The following is a 20,605-nucleotide window of genomic DNA, read 5'->3' on the forward strand; positions in this document are numbered from 1 at the left end:
TTGTTCTGGGGATCTCTTTCCCTGGTTCAAAACTGTGGCCTTCTTTTAGTCCTGGTGTGCGGGTGCAACTAAACCTGGCTAGCTACCATACACAGGATCTGCAGACTTCATCTCTCCCATTCTGACTTGAGCTGAAATACTGACTTTTCTTTGATTTCCTGATAAGAACTCTGAAGCATTTTCTATATCTTCATGAAATAGTAGGTGGGGAAGAACTTGGTTGAACAACTTCCTTTTCCACCATCTTGGCTAGTCTTCCTGCACTCTATAAAATTGTTTTAAAAGCAAAATGCATTCATTGTCTTAAAACATTTTGGACTATGATTATATATTTCTAGGGTTAAAATGGGCAAACTAATGACGCATAGTTTATATATGACACTAAATCCTGTAATGAAAAAAATCTTCATCTAAGACTGATGACAATCAGGCTACATATACGTATAGTTTCTTTGATAGTCTTGCTTAAGACTGGCGATATAAAAATCTAAAGATGTTACAATTAAATATTTAACATAATGGAACTTTAGGAAAATGTGTCATTTGAAGAAAAACACACTCAGACCATAAAATTGATTGGCTGTTGATGCTATATTTAAGTAAATAAAGCCATTCACTCATGCATTTATTTAATGAATACATGGGTAGCTTAAATTGTCCCCATACAATAATGCATCATTTTTCCAAAGAAAATCTTAATACAATGTCAGTTTTTAAAAATTGGTTTATTTTCCATTGCTGTTTTTGTCAGGGAATCATGATACACAGATCAAAACAATACTCACAGATCTGATATGTCTGAGACCAAAACTAATCATTACAAAAATTATTGGTGGAATAATAAAAATAAGTGCTGAGCACAACCCTTCAGTTTGCAATTCTTGGAAATCCTTTCAATAAGAAAACTCTTTTTGGGTTAAAGGGATTATCATTTGGCTCCAATCTATATCTATGCTGCCTACATTCTAGCCAAACCACTTGTTGCTTTACTAGGAGTACTCTTCCAGTTTTGTGCCTTGGCTCATGCTATTCCCTTTACCTGGAATGCACTTCCCCTAACTGTGCTTAATTCTTACCTTTTCTTCAAGGCTTAGTTCACATGTGATCTCCTTGAAGCATTCCCTGATTTACCCCTTTCCATTTTCTGCAGAAGAAAATTTTGCCTCTCCTTTATGTCTTTTAAACAGTTTACCCTGTATTACTTGTGTATTTCTGGTCTTATCTGGTCTCACCTCCCTTAGTAGATTAAGTTCCATGAGGGCAAGGATCATATTTTATTTTTTCCTGTAATCCCTATAGGGTTTGTGCTTAATAAATATTTGTTGAATGAACGAAACCTTACTAAGTTTGCAAAACCTCTGGGAATATAAGACAAAAAATTGCTCTTCTACTTGAAGGACATAAAGTCCTTTTACCACCATAATCCATATTATTTCTTTTAAAAAATAAGAATTTTTCTCATTTGAACTATATGCATACATTCTTCTCATAAAAACAATTATATTCATTAACTTCTTTAAAATATTAAGCAAAACTAGTTTTAGAAAAGATGATAGGAAATGAATACATTAACATCTCAGTTGCCCCTAGTTTAAGTTCTGTATCAAAATCACAACCAAGTTTTATGGCTATCAGAGGTGGGGGGAGAGGGGGTTAACGATTAAACAGCTAAAATTTTGCTTTAGATCTTATTCTAAAATAATCAGATTTCCCCAGAGTAATCAGTGACCTGGGCAGCGTAGACTGATTAGGTCATCTCATTTTCCTTCTAAAAAGAAATACACAAGTTCAATTCCCAATTCCCACAAAACAAAAGCCAAGACAAGAAAAACAATTTCTTCTATTCTTGCTCTTGCCCCCAAAATTACAACCAGAAGTCTCATCAGCAATAAAAACTGATTCAATCTCTGAATTTTAAGGATGCAATACAGTAATATACAACATAGATTTTGGGTCCACCTAAAATTCTTCTTTAGAAGCTAGAGCAAGCTATGGCTCATCTAGTCTTCTGTTCAAAGTAGCTTAGAAATATCATTATCTCTAAATATTTATCATGATCATGTACTAGTGCTCACTGAGGTAAAGTTCCTCACTTGATTATAAATGTTAAAAGAGAAAAGTACATTTGAGCAGCAGCCAAAAATTTATATATTTTTATATATTTACAATATAGTACATATTTACATGCTTGTGTCAAATACTGAAATATAGAAACAGGACACCTGCAGTCACTAACATTTAATGCCCCCAAAGCATTTTTTTCTTGTGCAAATTGAATGAGGTTTTTTTCAACCTTCTCAGAAAGTTAGAGGCAATCAACATTCCGAAGTCCACCATCCATAGTCAAAGCGCCAAATCTGAAAAAGAAGTAAAAAGTAAATCTCCCAAAATTTAACATTGTTAAAGAAGAAAACAGCACATTTTTTTTCGGGGGGGGGAGAACTTTTCAGTAGCTTCTTCAGTTCTTCTTATGTTTGATTAACGTTGGAAGGGATGTGGGAAAACTGGGACACTAATACACTGTTGGTGGAACTGTGAACACATCCAACCTTTCTGGAGAGCAACTTGGAATTATGCTCAAAGGGCAACAAAAATGTGCATACTCTTTGATCCAGCAATACCACTACTGGGCCTATACCCTGAAGAGATGATGAAAAAGTGTAAAAACATCACTTGTACAAAAATATTCATAGCAGCCCTGTTTATGGTGGCAAAGAAATTCAGTGAATGTCTATCAAGTGGGGAATGGCTTAATTAAACTGTGGGATATGTATGTGATGGAATGCTATTGTTCTATTAGAAACCAAGAAGGATGGAATTCAGGGAAGCCTGGAAGGATTTGTATGAACTAATGCTGAGCAAGAACCAGAAGAACATTGTACACCCTAACAGCAACATGGGGGTGATGATCTACCTTAATGAATTTGCTCAATCTATCAGTGCAACAATCAGATGCAATTTTGTAATATCTGCGATGGAGAATACCATCTATATTCTGAGAAAGAATTGTGGAATTTGAACAATTTAATTAAAAAAAAAACCATTAACTTATTATATAAAAATTTCTATCTATTTTTTTCCTTAAAAGGACATGATTTCTCTCATAACATTCAACTTAGATCAATGTATACCATGGAAACAAAGTAAAGACTAACAAATTATCTTCTTGGGGGGGGAACGTAAGATTAGGAGAAAAAATTGTAAAACTCAAAATAAAATCTTCAATAAAAAAATAAATGAAAGACTGGGTTATTAAAATTCTTTTTTTCTTTTAATTTGGGCTTTTTTTGTAAATATTCATCCATTTTATCAGTTTTTCCAAAACAAAAATTTCTAATAATTCCTACTCTATTTATGAAATATCTTTTTTTAAACTTTTGAAACTGATAATTTTTTCTTTATTTTTTGGATGAGATAAGCTAAGAGTTTATCTTTTTTCTTCAAATAAACAGCTTATTTTTATCAGTTCCTATTTTCTTTGCTTTTAACTTTGTTCAATTTTTCTGTTTTTCATAATTTATTTTTGTTTTTAATTGAGCTAATACATACTCAATTCATTGATCTGTTCTGCTCTTTCTTAGGAATGAATAATGAGACAGAAATATTTCCCTAGAGGACTACTTTGTCTGAATCACAAAAATTTAAGTTGTCATTAAATTTTTCTTGAATAAATTACGTATTATTTCTATGATTATTCTTTGATTCACCAATTTTTTAGGATGAAATGTTCTTCATTTGACTCTTTTCTTCAAGGGTTCCTTATTAATTATAATTTTTGTTATATTGTGGTAAGGGACATGTTTAATATTCATGCTTTTCTACATTTGTTGATGAAATTTTTGTTCCTTTTCAACACTGGTCAATTTTTGTAAAAGTATCATCCACAGCTAGCTATATATTCCTTTCAATATTAATACTGAGTAACCAGTAGAGATGGTAAACATTTATAGAGTACTTTAAGGTTTACAAAACACTTTACATATTGTTGAATTTGCTCCTTGCAACAGCTCTAAGTACTACTACCTTTAAAGAGGAGAGCTTCAGAAAGGCTAAGTGACTTGCTCAGAGGTACAGCTAGTGTCTGAGATAGGAGTCAAACTCAGATCTTCTTGACTCCAAGGCCAACATTTTACCACATGTATACACAGATGCACACACACACACACACACACACACACACACACACATACATCTCTATATATACATATAGTATTCGTGTACATATATATATATATATATTTCTAACTTCTCTTTTATTAGACTCATCTAAGTCTAAAAAGGCACAGTTTTTCATAGTTTTTTTCACACAGAGTTTTTCATTAATTTTTCTGGTTATTTCTCCCAATATTCAATTAATTTTCCCTTTAACTACTTCAATGCAATGTCAATTTGTGATATACAGTTTTTAAGAAGCATGAAACCACACTAAGTCTTTTGGGGACATCTTATACATTAAGTATTGATTTTACTATCTACGCTACTTTTAAACAACACATTTTTCTTGCTTAACTCTTTACCTTGTCTGAGATTAAGATTGCTAGCCCTTTTTTAAAAAAAATTCACCTGAGGTGTGAATTCTATTTCATTCCTTTAATTCTTTTGTTGATTTTTTGTTTCAAGCATGTTTCCTGTAAACAATGTTTGACTGGATTGTTTTCTAATACATTCAATCATCTTCCACTTTATGCATAAGCTCATTACATACTAGCTGCCCCATGTGCTTACTTTCTATATAAAAAAAAAACCCATAATACAAAAATAGACCAAATGGGGCAGCTAGGTGGTGCAGTGGACAGAGCACCAGCCTTTGAGTCAGGAGTACCCAAGTTCAAATCTGGCCTCAGACACTTAATTACCTAGCTGTGTGGCCTTGGGCAAGCCACTTAACCCCATTGCCTTGCAAAAAAAAAACCAAAAACCCAAAAATATAGAGACTAAACAACTGAACTCTGTAAGTGAAGGGCACTAAGTGGCACAGTAGATAATGCACTGGTCCTAGAATCAGGAGGACCTAGGTTCAGATCTGGCCTCAGATACTTGACACTTACTAGCTGTATGACTCTAGGTAAATTACTACCTCAAAAAAAATCTGTAAAAATCTGTAAGTGGGGGCAGCTAGGTGGTGTAGTTGGATAAAGTACCCGCCCTGGAGTCAGGAGTACCTGGGTTCAAATCCGGTCTCAGACACTTAGTAATTACCTAGCCTTGGGCAAGCCACTTAACCCCGTTTGCCTTGCAAAAATCTAAAAAAAAATGATCTATAAGTGAAGAGAGATGTTTCTTCTCCTTTGCTTCTCCTCTTTTCGGGGGGGGGGGGGGGTTGCAAGGCAATGGAATTAAGTGACTTTCCCAAGGTCATAGAGCTAGGTAATTATTAAGTGTCTGAGGCTGGATTTGAACTCAGGTCCTCCTGACTCCAGGGTCAGTGCGCTATCCACTGTACTACCTAGCCACCCCCTCACCTCTCTTCTTTAATTTTCCTTTATAATTCTAACATATTCCTCTTAAGTCATACTTTAAGATCAACCCCTTGAAGTTTCCTTTTTATTTAATTCTTTCTGAATTTCCTTGGTGCTGTTGAGAGCTCCACCATCCTTAAGGTCACCCTGGCTCAATTTTACCTTTGAAAATATCTCTTGGATACTTCTCTCTTTTGAAACCACCACCACCACCACCACCAGCACCTTGGTACACAGCCTCTTAAGTCACTCCTGGACCACTCCCAAAAGCTCACTGGTTAATCCCCTTGCCTCATGCTGCTCCCCGTTGCACTATCTCCCCCACTCAGCTATAAAAAGGGATCATCCTATTGCAGAGGACTACACCTCACTCCCTTTCAGTATGTCTCAGTGACATATTATTTCCAGAATCAAAAATAGATCTTTTATTTGGCTTTTTAAAGTCCTTCCTATTTTTTCCAGTTTTCCTTACCTTACTCCAAACTACATATTCCTTGGTTCAGTGACACTGGCTTCATCACTATTTCTCACACAAGATATTCATTCTCCTGACCTCATGATCTTGTAGTATTTTTTCTCAATACCTAGAATCCTTTTCCTCCCCTTCTTTACCTCTTGGCTTCCTCAGTCTCAGCTAAAATCTCACCTTCTCCAATAGACCTTTCCTGATTCTCCTTGATGTCTTCCCTCTAATGATTATCTTCAATTTATCCTGTTTAATATGTTACTTGTATATAACTGCACATCAGTTATAAACATCAGATTGTGGGCTCCTTCAAGGCAGGGACTCTTTTTTTTACCTTTCTCTATATTCCCAGTGCCTGATACATGATAAATACTTAATAAATGATTGGTGACTTGATTGAAGTTTGTCTGGCTTATAACAATCTGCTCCCCAAACCTAATTTTCTCTTTATATGATTCTCCACTACTCCTCCCTCATCTCTCTTCCTGTATCCCAGTTGAGATGGGTAATGTTGACACTAAACTCTGTGATTCCACTTCTATGTCCAACCTTTTGGATCAGGTTCAAATAAGAAGAGTGCTAAGAGATCCTGCTCTCCCATCCCATTTTCTTCCATGTTAGTATACTCATTTTCACATATATCACTCAGGTTCCATCTTTCTTCCCTAGTGCATTCCTATTTGCTCTCTTAAAACTAGCACAACTAAACAAAGCTGCTCTGAACTTAAACTCCCTCTGTGATCTCCAAAGGCATGAGGCTTCTAAAGGGATACCTTTCTAAGGAGTCCACCATCATTTGGTCTCTCCTGATTACTCCCCTCAGGAAGGGCTGTACTTACCTTCCTAGATTCTCCTTCACTTTGGGCTTAATTTCAAAGTTTCTACTCAGCCTTTTTAATAGAGTGACCAAGAATTCTGTTGTCTATTAAAGGTCCATTTTCCCCCTTTAGAATATGCTCCTTTTTTAAATATACATTAATACTGATTATAATCCTTTGGCTTTTGTGTTTTGAAATATTGTATTCTAAGACTCTTCTCTCCTTTTCTGGAGTTGTCTCATTGGTCTGTGGATCCTGACTGGTCCCTCATTACTTGAGCGCTCTTTCTGGCTGCTTTCTAGTATTTTTCCTTTGTCATGGGACCTCTGGACTGCCTATGTTACTTGTGGATATTTTTAGTTGAGGTTTCTTTTCAGGAAGTGGGTTCTTTCCAGTTTCATTTGTCCTCTGGTTCTACTAGATATGAGCAGTTTTATGATTTTTTGAAATATACATCCAGGGCTTTTAAAAAATGTCGTGTTTTAAAGGAATCTGATATTTGGTATCCATAGTGAAACTCTTCTCACTGTAATTGCCAGGTTCTAAACATCTTTTATGTGGAATTCTGGAGGACATTACTTCTGTTTCATTCTTATTTTCTTTATTATTAGTATTTTGGGGGTTCTTCAAAGATATTTGCCTGGATTTATGTAGGAGAGTCAGACTTCTCTACAATCTTAATTTACTATCATAATAAGAAGTCAGTACCTTAAAAATTTTCAAAACACTTTCACAATATATTTTTGGGGGGCAGAGGGAGGAGGCTTAAGTGACTTAATCAAGGTCATAAATCTATTTAGTGTCTGAGGCTAGATTTGACCTCAGATCTTCCTGAGTCCAAGGCTGGTGCTTTATTCACTACCCCCCTTAGCTGTCCCTCATATACATTATTTAATTCTGTCTGCACAGTGACCAAGTGAATGGTATTATTATACCCATTTCACTTCTAGGAAATCCAGAAAGATTATCACAATATAAACTGAGAAGAGAACTTAGAAATCATCTTCAACTCTTTAATTTTATAAATGGAGAGGCTGAGGCCTTGAGATGTCAAAGTGATTTGCCCAAGGTCACAAAGTTCATTAGATACAAAGCCAGAACTAGAAATCAAGTCTTCTCAGAATACCATACTAGATTCTGATTTTGAACCTACAACATAAGCTCAGGGTTTAACTAAGGTAAACTTTATGTTTACAGAGTCTTAGTTATTAAGGTCTTTGAAAAATATCTATATATAGCTAATAACTTTTATTCCAACTAAATGTCCCATCAGATCCAGGACCAAGTTTCCTCATATGTTGCTATTACACAGAGTACTACTAACCTGGTGACCAATAGTAATAGGTACTCAAAATAACTCAAGAGTAACAAGGCATAATCAAAACAATTCCCATCTGGGAGAACATTGTCAAGGGCTGGCACTGCACTCAGCTGCTGACATTTCTGATACTTGAAGGTGCATGCTAAGTAACTGCTTGAACAATCCTCTAGCATCAATAATAAACCAAAGAATTCCAGTATAGCCTTAACAAGTAGCTTTGATTTAAAAAAAACTGCAAGATGATTGCTGAAATGAGCAATTTTTCTATAGAACATGAAGGCAGTTCTGAATCAAATCGCTACTTATTCAAAGAGCTAATGTTATCAACAAAGAGTTATATAATATGGAATTCTCTATAAAATTATTTATGATTTTTCCCCACAGCAACTATGAGAAATACAGATATTATAATCTACAAAGATGAATGATGAGCAGGAAATGGAGCCAAACAAGTTAAAAGATCAAGTTAGAGAAAAACCTCAATTAGATTTGTGTCCATATATCCTTTATTACTGCCTACCTAGCCAATGATTCAGAAAAATGAACTTTTTTGTGCCTTTATTTAATTTGGTAAATATTTTTATTGGGGTGAGGAGGTGAAGAACCTTACCTCTCTAAAATGTGATTATTTTCAGCAAGTTCTTTAACAACACCTTCCATCTCTTCTTTCAATTTTTTCATGCTATAAAACAAAATCCAGTAAGTCGTTATTACTTCTTAGAATTGCCTTTATAAAATTTTTATCTTCACAAGTAATGTTAGACAGTAATTCTGAAGCAATTTTGAACTTTATCCTAGAATTATTTACTAATATCAAATACTTAAGAGCTAAAAATGAAATTGAAAATTAATCACTCAATTATAAACTTCTTACCCAAGAGTCATCTCCACTAATGTGTTGGAGCTTGGATAAATAGGGGCTATGGTATGTTTTATTCCACTGGAAGCTGCAAACAATTTCTGAGGCAAAGTTTCCTGTAACTGAAATAAGAAAAAGGTATATATAAATCATAAAACAAAGAGAAATAAATTGCCTAATACAGAGTTAATGCTTAACCTTTTAATAAAATCAGTATTTTACATTAGGAGTGACATTTGTGATACAAAAATCTCAAAATAATCTTAAGCTGGTAGGTATATGAAATATATAAGAAAGCATGTTTCCAAAGGCAACCCCAGTTTCTTAAGGGCAAGAAAGTAAACTATAGAGAGCTTCTAATATTAAGTTTTGTCTACAGGCAAAGAGGAGTCATTAGTGATTTCTAGGCTTAGGTTTGATATATTCATGACAGTCATTAAGCAGGTTGATCTGGCAAGAGCAAGAATTATGAACTGCATGAAGGAAACAATGGAGGAAGGAAATTTATTCAATATTTGGGCAATAATAATATTCAAATATTCGGGCAATAATTTTAGAAGAGAACCATCAAATTGAAGAGTTGGGCAGTCAACCTTTAGTCCCCCTTCTCTCCAGAATATGAATATTGTCTATAACACCAACAAGTAGTCATCTAGTCTCTGCAGAAAGACTCTCAAACTCACCCCTAGAGGCAGCCCATTTTATTTAAAAGATGTTCACTTGTTATCTTTATTCATCTTATTTTCTCAACAATAGCAACATATACAGGGCCAAGCTTAAAACCACACCAAGACTTCTGGGATGCCTTGTTTATGTGGATGTGTTTGTGGCTGTCAATGAGAAATCTATTTCCCACGCATCACGCCATCGTGAACCATCCTAGGTCACTTCTCTCCATTCCCTTCCCAATCCTTCTTTTCGCCCTCTTTCTTATGTGCTGTTTTTCCTCATTAGATTCGGAGATGCCTGAGATGCCTGAGGACAGACATAGAGCCTGTATGGTTTCTCCCATTAATTACTAAAATGAATATTCCCAAATATTGTTTATCCTCAGTGGTCTTCAAGGAGAAAACAGATTTTTTTTCTCCCCCAAGCAGAAAGGTTTCAATACCTCATTGCTATAATCCTGGTACTTTGATACCTCTTCCTCCATATCAAAACATTGATTAGTTAGAGATGACAACTGTTTCCTTAAGTGAAGCATCTTTCTGAAAGTAAAATAAACTCAATTAAAATAAGCAAGTTATGAAAGTAAATGCCCATTCTTATTAAGAAAAAGTAAAATTATAAACTACAAAAACCAAAGAAAGGATTTTTTTTACCTCATCCACTCTTCTGCCTTATCCAAAAATGTTTCATATTTTTCAACACATTCATCAGTGAAGTGGCTCATAGCTTTTGTTGCATAAAAATATAGTTTCTGCCTGTAATTTAAAAACAATCGATGAAAACTTCTCCCATAAATTTCTTAATCCCTACTGCACATCTTTAAAGTTTATTAAATATGTAATGAAAAAGTATAAATTACCAAAGGAGGAAAGGAAACTTTTCATCATTCTTAAAATGAAGGAATGTATATTTCCATCAGCAAACCTTATATATGTATACATTCCAAACTTGCAGCACGATTTTTATTTTTGAAAGCTACCATGGCAATGCTGGAATTTAACAAGAGGAAGAAAGAAGATTGGATCATATTTGGTAAACCACATAAGGGCTTTCAATGATCTCAATCTGTTCCCTTTTGCCTGAGTCTATCTTTTAACATTGATGTTTTGCTGATAAAGGTCTGGCTGCTAATCATATTGTAACTCTACAACTTCAAAAAAAAAATTCCAAGGGATATGAAGACCACTAGCAAGATGCCTGGGGCAAAAAGACTCTACTATCTTACCAATGCTAATTAGCATACAGGAATTAACAAAAAACCATAAAGGGCCATATATAATTGGAAAAGGTAAAGAAGTCACATAATGAATGGGAGAAATGATAGACTGACAATCAGAGTACATAGACTGATCTGGAACCAGACTGTGTGAAGAACAACAACAACACTGAAGAGGGAGATGGGAGTCTTATTGTGGGAAGGCTTTCATTGTCAGGTTAAAGGTTGTTTTTCATTTGGAATAAAAGGGAACCACTAAAGATTTTTGAGTAGAGAAGTAAAATGGTTGGTCCAATTTTGTTTGAAATACCAATTTGGTAGCAGAATGAAGGACTGGAGAGGGACAAAGGATGGAAGCTGGAATACCAGTCAAATTGTATGGATAAGGAATAAACTTAGGCTACCTGCTTTGGCTTGCACAAGGAACCAGAGAGCAGTAAATATTCTCTTTTTGAGTCATTTACTCTCTGGCAGTGACTTTACTTTTTAGGAATGGGGTTCATCATAAGATTTCACACTAGTTATACCTTTAAAACAAAAGTTTATTTTAATAATACTACTGGAAGGGACGGCTAGGTGGCGCAGTGGATAAAGCACCAGCCCTGAAGTCTGGAGTACCTGGATTCAAATCAGGTCTCAGACACTTCATAATTACCTAGCTGTGTGGCTTTGGGCAAGTCACTTAACCCCTTTGACTTGCAAAAACCTAAAAATAATAATAATAATAATACTGGAAGATGGGGGGTAGATGGATGGATGGAGGTGGGTAAGAGAAGCACTGTTCACTATGACTCAGCAAACAGAAATAAGGGAAGTCACAAAAAAGGAGGAGAGTAGACAAGAGTTTTTCTTTTTGCCATTATTTCAGTGGTGAAAGTATGGTTCAGTAGAATTCAGATTTTTTTCTTCCACTTCATCATTCCCATTCTCATCACCATGCCATGGGTCTTATATTACATACACATAATAAGCAGCCTTATTAAGTCAAATTTAAAGGACAGCTGTTTCTAGTAGAATAAGCAAAATGGCATCAAGAAGCAATCTGATGATTAAAAATGTAAATTAGGCTCTTACTTGTCAAATTTGTGAATCTGCTCTTCATTGTAAGCTAGTCCTAGAAAAAAGTTTATCATATTAATTTTGTTAGTCAGAATCTCCAAATTTTGCATAATTTCTTCTTTTGAGAATACGTAGTTCAAAAAATCTAAGAACTTAAATTTTTCAAAAGATATCTTAAGAATAAGCTATTTCTCTTAAGCAGTCATTACTATTGGGAATCACATCTCTTAAAATAACAATCACTACTACACACCATCAATTAACACTGACTTACCAAATAAGTTAAAATTTACTTACTACGTTCTGCTTTGTCTTTTTTGAACTGATAGTAAATCTCTGTAATGCAATTTAGCAGAACTTGCAGTTTTTCTACACTATACAGGAAAAAAAAAAGAACAAACGTTCTACTGTAGTCATAGTGTAGCAAAAGACAGATAAGAATGAAGAGCTAAGCAGATAAAAGCTTTAACTCACTTTCTGTCTTTTGGATGTGTTCCTTCCTGGATTGCCCAACTATCTGCCAACAATCCCCCAGGAGACAATTTGCTTTTGATATCCTGAAGACTGGTTTCTATTGTTCCCTGGGAGCTGGAGAGCTAACAGGAAAGAAACAGATTTGTATTAGAGCATCAAAAATCACAACGATGATCCTATCAGAGACAACATCTGTTTATTACTCTGCTCTTGCTTAGCAAACTCCAAATCAGTCATTTCCATCTGTAAGCATAGGGATGGTAAGGACAAATTCATTATATATCTTTTTTTTTTTTTTTAGGTTTTTGCAAAGCAAATGGGGTTAAGTGGCTTGCCCAAGGCCACAAAGCTAGGTAATTATTATTAAGTGTATGAGACTGGATTTGAACCCAGGTACACCTGACTCCAGGGCAGGTGCTTTATCCACTGTGCCACCTAGCCGCCCCATTATCTATCTTTTCTTAAGATTTATTCACAGCTTAAGCTCAAACTTTTGCAGATGAAGAAAGTGAGGAAGTTAAAAGTATTTGCTGGAATCAACTTAGCTCTTATATAAACACATACACTCTATATGGGATGAAAAGTAAGAAGGCTATGAGCCAAGTTACTTCACCTCCTTGTCTCTGTGTTTGCCTGACTACAAAGTAAAGCAGGCTACAAAACCTCTAAGGTTACTGCCAGTTCTAATTCTGTGACCCATTAGCCTGACAATAGGCCTGCACTGAAAGCCTTTCCAGCCTATGCTCCACAAACATAGCCATGGAGAGCACAAGCTCCTCTCTGAGCCATCAAGAGGCACTGGAGTAGAAGTGTGGATTAATTTCTCATTTATTATCTACATTGTTATTCATTTCTGGATAATTTTAAGGTGTAGGTTAACTTGCACTTATGAGATGAATTTTTTTTTTAATCATGACAGGTCAAACGGGAACATTATGGAAAGCATAAATGGACTAATGATTTAATACTAGGCAAGTCAATGTCCCTTTAGAACTCAGTTTTGTTCTGTTTTTGGTAAAATGAGGGAATTAGATTAGAAGATCTATAATGTTTCCTTCGGCCCTAAAATGTTACAATTCTAGGAAAAGGCTTAAACTTACAGCAGGAGGAATTTGGGTAGTATAGAATTTGTCATTGAAATATTTGTTTGTTCTGGGAGGATTTCCCTTGGAAGACTCTTTTACCAGATCTTTAGGATGGCCTGGATATAATCAGACTAGGAATTAGTGAACCTGAGGTCCATTTCTATCCCTGATAAGCAAAAAAAATGGATTATGGATATATAGCTTAAGATCATGTAATTACTTACTCGCAACAATTTAGTATGTATATCTGAAATTTCACCCAACTCTGTTGCTTCCAAATCAATCTGCATCAATTTTTCATATCTATTTACAATAAAAACAAGGCATCAGGAAAAACACAATGCATACATTTGCACATATACAGGTGTGAATACGTATGTGTATATGTATATATATATATTTTTTTTTCTAAAAGATATATAGAAAAGTTGCATTTAAAGGCAAATTAATAACATCAGATTCACTTACTATGCTATCTAAGATTAAAGAAAAGGTGATACATGCAACACCCAAAAGAGAATGATAGCTTTCTAAGAAAAAGAAAATTTCATGTTACTCTAATGTAACTTAACAGTCAAGGGAGGAAAATGGCATGTTGAATTTAGTAATAAGCAGCTTGAGGTTATATGTTTTCTTAGATATCTAATTTCAGTTAACTACATACTAGGTGTAATGGATAGAAACCTTAAAAAAAAATTTTTTTTTTACTATTGACTCTACCATACACATAACTAGACTACATAGAAAAGTATAAAATCACTGGAGGCTAAGATAGGGTTAAGATAATGAAAAATAAGGATTATGCCCATAGCTTTGAAATAAGATTTGGGACAACTACTCTTTAACTGAAAACTTAGGATTTTATTTTCAGCATAAGGTTTTTGGCTTATAATATAGATAGGAATTAGATGTGTTTATTTTTTCCTTTCTTAAAAAAAATGAAAATACAAAAAACAAAAATCGACTAATGACATAGTATTTAATCCATCCTATTTTGTTTTCATGAAATATAGTCACTAGACCAACAAGAATTTTATTCCTTGTGATCCATCTGCGACAGAGGTGTTGGAACAAAGATTCAAGCACATTTTTTATTATTTTTTTTAGGGGGGTGCAGGGCAAACGGGACAGGGTGGCCTGCCTGGAGCAGCTTAGCAGGGTGATCGTTGGGTGTCTGAAGCCAGATTTGGACCCAGGAGCTCCTGGCTCAAGGGCCAATGCTCTGTCCACCACCCAGCCACCTTTACTATTATTACTATTTTACTTTATTTTGGGGTCTTTTTTTTTCTTTTTTTGGTTTTTGCAAGGCAGTGGGGTTGGGGTGGCTAGCATGTCACACGGCTGGGTGATTGTTGGGTGTATGGGGCCGGATGTGGGCTTGGGCGCTCCTGGCTCCAGGGCTGGGGCTCCATCCAACTGTGCCATCTGGCCATACCTACAATTATTACTATTATTTGTTTTATTTTAATTTTTTTCTCTCCCCTTTACTTTATCACTCAAATGAGTCTATATTTTGTGGGGGGAGGGGGTATTCTGTTTACTCTTAAACAAGAATATTTTATTAATGTATAAAAAAATTATTTGTACAAAAAGAGAATAAATAAATATTAAATAAAAAGAACTTTATTCTTTTTTTTTTACTTTTGTAAGGCAATGGGGTTTAAGTGACTTGCCCGAGGTCACACAGTTAATTAAGTATTAAGTGTTTGAGGCTAACATTTGAACTCAGATCCTCCTGACTCCAAGGCCAGTGCTCTATCTACTATGCCACTAGCTGCTCCCAAGAACTTTGTTCTTAATACTATTAATAAAATAAGTTCTTGGGGCAGTTAGGTGGCGTAATGGATAAAACACCGGCCCTGGACTCAGGAGTACCTGGGTTCAAATCTGGTCTCAGACATTTAATAATTAGCTAGTTGTGTGGCCTTGGGAAAGCACTTAACCCCAAATGCCTTGCAAAAAATAATAATAAAAATAAAATAAAATAAGGTCTCTTAAAAAGGTAATTAAAAGGAATTTTTGGGAAATTTTTATCATATTATGATAAGGATACTTAAGAAATGCAATTGACGGGGGCGGAGTCAAGATGGCAACAATAGCAGATCCTGCCTTGTGCACTCTCATAAAACTTCTAAACTAAGGATTCTAACGAAATTTTCTCAAGAGACAGAACCCATAGAGGGATCCAGTGAGGCAGTTCTCCTACTCAAGGTAACCTGGAAAAGAGCAGAAAGGCTCTGTTCCCCAGGGTTGGAGGGGCAGCCCCAGGGCTCTGGGAGCCCCTGAGCCATGGGGGAGTTTACTAACCTATGCCCTGGGAAGCAAAACGTGGGGGAAGGGGAGGGGGAAGCCTTCTGGTACACAGCTAGCAGCTTGGCCAAGGAAGTCTTAGCTTGTTTTTAGGGTGCTTCCTGAGCTTTTGGGACACTCCCACAAGGATCTCCATGTGTGAGGCTCTGTCCTCCCTCCTGGTCTGTGAATAACCATAAGCATCCCCCTCTGCCACGGGGCTGAGGTAGGAGGGGCCCTGCTGTTCTATGGGGGGCCTAGACTGTGATCAGGATCTGAATGTGGTCAGAGCCCCAGAGTCCTGCTCCAGGGGCAGAGCTCTGCAGTCTCTTTCTTCACTCCCCTCCCTAGGTTCAATGGGCTCATGCCTGGGTGCTCCTGCTTATCTGCTTGCTGTGTGCCCTGAGGGCTGGGCTTCACTTGCTCCCTCTGGTAGCCGGCCCCTGCTGATCCCCCAATTTGTGCCTGGTGCTCCCTGGGGCGTAGATAAGGAAACTCTCCCACTGCTGAGAGCCATGGCTCCCATTGCCCTGGGGCTGCCTCCAGGAGGCTGAAGTTCTTTCGCTCTGGGGACCAACCCTCTGGCGGGCCACCCCTCCAACCCCAGGGAGCAGAGCCTCTCTGCTCTTTTCCAGGTTACCTTGAGTAGGAGAACTGCCTCACTGGATCCCTCTGTGGGTTCTGTCTCTGGAAAATTTCCTTAGAGCCCTTAGTTTAGAAGTTTTATGAGCCTGCCCAAGACAGTATCTGCTATTGTTGCAATCTCAGCAGTGTTCCAGGAAACAAGCAGGTGGAGCTGATAAGCAGGAGCCCCCAGGGCATGAACCCATTGAGCTGAGGGAGGGGAGTGAAGAGAGAGAGAGAGACTGCAGAGCTCTGCCCCTGAAACAGGACTCTGGGGCTCTGACCACATTCAGATCCTGATCACAGTCTAGGCCCCCCAATAGAACAGCAGGGCCCCCCCCACCTCAGCCCTGTGGCAGAGGGGGGCGCTTATGGTCATTCACAGACCAGGAGGGATGACAGAGCCTCTCACACTGAGACCCTTGTGGGAGTGTCCCAAAAGCTCAAGAAGTACCCCCAAAACAGGCTAAGGCTGAGAAAATGAGCAAGCAGAGAAACAAGAGAAACACCACTGAGAAATATTTTGCAAATGAGCCCAAGAAGGATCAAAATACTCAGTCTGAAGATGAGGAAGCACAAGCTCCTGCATCTAAAGACTCCAACAAAAACAAAAATTGGGCTCAGGCTATGACAGAGCTCAAAAAAGACTCTGAAAATCAAATGAGGGAGTTAGAAGAAAAACTGGGAAAACAAATGAGATGCAGGAAAAACATGAAAATGAAGTCAGCAGCTTAGTCAAGGAAATCCAAAAAAATGCTGAAGAAAATAGCATGCTAAAAACCAGCTTAGATCAAATGGATAAAACAGTTCAAAAAAGTTATTGAGGAGAAGAATGCTTTAAAAAGAAAAATTGGCCAGATGGAAAAAGAGATAAGAAAGCTCTCTGAGGAGAACAAATCCTTCAGACAAAGAATAGAACTCAAGGAGATTGATGAATTTACAAGAAATCAGGAATCAATACTTCAAAACCAAAAGAATGGAAAAATTTGAAGAAAATGTGAAACATCTCACTGAAAAAAACAACTGATACGGAAAACAGATTTAGGAAAGATAATTGAAAACTTATCGGAATACCTGAAAGTCATGATCAGGAAAAGAGCCTTGACATCATTTTCAAGGAATTACTACAGGAAAATTGCCCTGATATGTTAGAAGCAAAGGGCAAAATAGAAATGGAGAGAATCCACAGATCCACCCCCCCCCAGAAAGAGATCCCCAAAAAACCAACTCCTAGGAATATTATAGCCAAGTTCCAGAACTCCCAAGTCAAAGAGAAAATATTACAAGCAGCCAGAAGGACACAATTCAAAGATCATGGAGCTGCAATCAGGATCTCAAAGGACTTAGCAGCAACTACATTAAAAGCTCATAGGGCTTGGAATATAATATACCGGAAGGCAAAAGAGCTTAGAATGCAACTGAGAACCAACTACCCAGCAAGGCTGAATGTCCTCTCCCAGGGAAAAAGATGGACTTTCAATGAACCAGGGGAATTTCAAATGTTCCTGTTGGAATGGCCAGAGCTGAACAGAAGGTTTGATCTTCAAATACAGGACTCAGGTGAAGCATAGAGATTGGAGGAGAAGGGGAAAATATGAGGGACTTGATGATGATGAACTGCATGTATTCCTGTATAGAAAAATGACACTGATGATACTCATATGAACCTTCTCAGTTAACAGAGCAGGTAGAAGGAGCTTTTATAGATGAAGCACAGGAGAAAGCTGAATTTGAAGATGAAACATGGTGTAAAAATGGAGTCAATAAGGGGTGGCTAGGTGGCATAGTGGCCCTTGGAGTCAGGAGTACCTGGGTTCAAATTCGGCATCAGACACTTAATATTTACCTAGTTGTGTGGCCTTGAGTAAGCCACTTATAACCCCATTTGCCTTACCAAAGGAAAAAAAATGCAGCCAATAGAAAAAAGGGAAATGCAATGGAGAAAGAAAAAAGAGAGGTGGAATAGGTCAAGATATTTCATATAATAAGATGCTTCTTTTTTTTTTTAATTTTTTTGCAAGGCAAATGGGGTTAAGTGGCTTGCCCAAGGCCACACAGCTAGGTAATTATTAAGTGTCTGAGACCGGATTTGAACCCAGGTACTCCTGACTTCAGGGCAGGTGCTTTATCCACTGAGCCACCTAGCCGCCCCAAGATTCTTCTTTATTACAATGAGCTATTCCAATGATATGAAAGGGGGGAAAGGCAAGGGAGAATGAGGAAATCTTTGCTTTCATCAGAGGTGGCTAGGAGAGGAAACAGCATTTATACTCAATGGGGTATAGCCATCTGGAGTAAGAAGGAAAGAGGAGGGGACAGGGGGAGGGGGGGGGGATGTGAATGAAGGAGGAGAGGATGGACCATGGGGGGAGAGTGGTCAGATATAACAATTTTCTTTTTTACTTCTTGAAAGGGGCTGGGATTGGATGGCCTGTCTGGGACCATAGGGCCAGGTGGATGTTGGGCCTAAGGGGTAGTAGGGGGCCTCGGGGCCTCTTGGCCCCAGAGCCAGGGATCTGTCTGCGGCGCCACTCAGCAACCCTACAGCAGAGTCAGAGTGAAAGGAGAGAGAAAATATAGTACGTGAAAGTGGAAAAATATGAAAGGAGGGAGTTGCGATCAGCAATGGCAACAGTGGAAACATATGGAAATAACTTTTGTGATAGACTCATCATAAAGAATGTGATCCACCCGCGACAGAGTTGGTGGTGTTGGAACACAGACTGAAGCACATTTTGTATTATTATTATTATTATTATTATTATTATTGGGGGGTGCAGGGCAAATGGGGCTGGGTGGCTTGCCTGGGGCTGCATAGCAGGGTGATCATTGGGTGTCTGAAGCTGGATTCGGACCAGGGTGCTCCTGGCTCAAGGGCCAGTGCTCTGTTTGCCACCCAGCCGCCCCTACTATTATTATTTTATTTTAGGTCTTTTTTTTCTTTTTTTGGTTTATGCAGGGCAGTGGGGTTGGGGTGGCTTGCATGTCACACAGCTGGGTGATTGATAGGTGTAAGGGGCCAGATATGGGCTTGGGTGCTCCTGGCTCCAAGGCTGGTGCTTTGTCCACTGTGCCACCTGGCCATACCTACAATTATTACTATTATTTTTTTTGTATTTTAATTTTTTCTCTCCCCTTTACTTTATCGCTCAAGTGAGTCTATATTTCTTTGGGGGGAGGAGGTATTTTGTTACTCTTAAACAAGACTATTTTATTAATGTATAAAAAACTGTATAAAATGAGAACAAATAAATATTAAATTTAAAAAATGCTAAAAAAAGAAATGCAATTGAATCTAACATTTTACTTACTAGTAAGAAAATGAGCTTACTTACATTTTTACAGTTTTTTCAATGTTTCTGATACAGAAATCCAAAGCAATCACAACTTCTGTCTTTTTGTGTATGGTTTCATTATAATCTTCTTTAATCAGTTCACTGCAAAATAATACTAACCATATCAATCTACCTAAAAAGTCATTGGATTTTCTCTATTCTACCACTTATAGTAACAACAGCTGTTAAGAGAAGTTCTATTCTTACAGATCATATAACATACTATATGCATACTTTATAGCAACATTCTTAACATATATGAAATTTGATTCTGATTTGAGGATACCATTAAAAATTTATTTCTAAGAATTATTATAGCACTTAATTTTGCAAACTTTACTTTTGGCTTAATGTTTTTATAATTTATAATTTATATATATATTATATATAATTTATATAATTTATAATTTCAGATAGAATTCTATGAACTTTAATAAAGTACAATAATGAATTTATTTGGCATTTAATTTATGCTACTATTTTTCTCCATTGGAACACTTGACATTTTGACATACATTCCTTTTACAATGAAGCCATTGACTTGTTCTCTAAAAACATAATACAACATACGTAATATATATGAGTTTTCTTCTATTTCAATCTTAATACTCCAACAACTTCATTAAATTAATAAAACAAAGGAACAACAATTTCATGGGGTTAGGCATTAAGTGAAAATGAAAGTTTCTATTAACAGTATGACCAAAATATATCTAATAAAATCTTCTAAGTTTTTCCCTCCTAAAATAAAGGAGTGAAGAAACTTCTACTTCATTACCACTCATTCTTTCCCTTTACCCTTTGTAAACTAGTTTCTATTTCCACAAATTCACTGAACAGATTCTCTCAAATGCCACAAATGACTAGTACTTGACAGTTCCAAGGGTCTTTTCTCAGCCTTTGCCCATGCTCTGCCATCCTGTAGCTTCTG

The 20,605-nt window shown here is 36.8% G+C and overlaps 1 protein-coding gene across 3 annotated transcripts in view; it reads right to left on the minus strand.

The window, feature by feature from the left end:
• Positions 1 to 706: 706 nt before the first annotated feature.
• Positions 707 to 20,605, minus strand: part of TBK1 (TANK binding kinase 1) — a 59,842-nt gene continuing 39,943 nt past the window's right edge. For all 3 annotated transcript variants that reach the window (XM_074226219.1, XM_074226220.1, XM_074226221.1), the window contains 10 exons: positions 19,675 to 19,776; positions 13,651 to 13,729; positions 12,342 to 12,463; positions 12,165 to 12,241; positions 11,883 to 11,922; positions 10,246 to 10,347; positions 10,035 to 10,131; positions 8,939 to 9,045; positions 8,675 to 8,746; positions 707 to 2,357 (listed from right to left, as the gene is read on the minus strand). In XM_074226219.1, coding sequence (XP_074082320.1) covers positions 2,306 to 2,357; positions 8,675 to 8,746; positions 8,939 to 9,045; positions 10,035 to 10,131; positions 10,246 to 10,347; positions 11,883 to 11,922; positions 12,165 to 12,241; positions 12,342 to 12,463; positions 13,651 to 13,729; positions 19,675 to 19,776 — 850 coding nt within the window. In that variant the 3' untranslated portion in view covers positions 707 to 2,305. The remainder of the gene's footprint in view (positions 2,358 to 8,674; positions 8,747 to 8,938; positions 9,046 to 10,034; positions 10,132 to 10,245; positions 10,348 to 11,882; positions 11,923 to 12,164; positions 12,242 to 12,341; positions 12,464 to 13,650; positions 13,730 to 19,674; positions 19,777 to 20,605) is intronic.

This window comes from Macrotis lagotis, chromosome 2 (genome assembly GCF_037893015.1).
Source record: "Macrotis lagotis isolate mMagLag1 chromosome 2, bilby.v1.9.chrom.fasta, whole genome shotgun sequence".
NCBI lineage: Eukaryota > Metazoa > Chordata > Mammalia > Peramelemorphia > Peramelidae > Macrotis > Macrotis lagotis.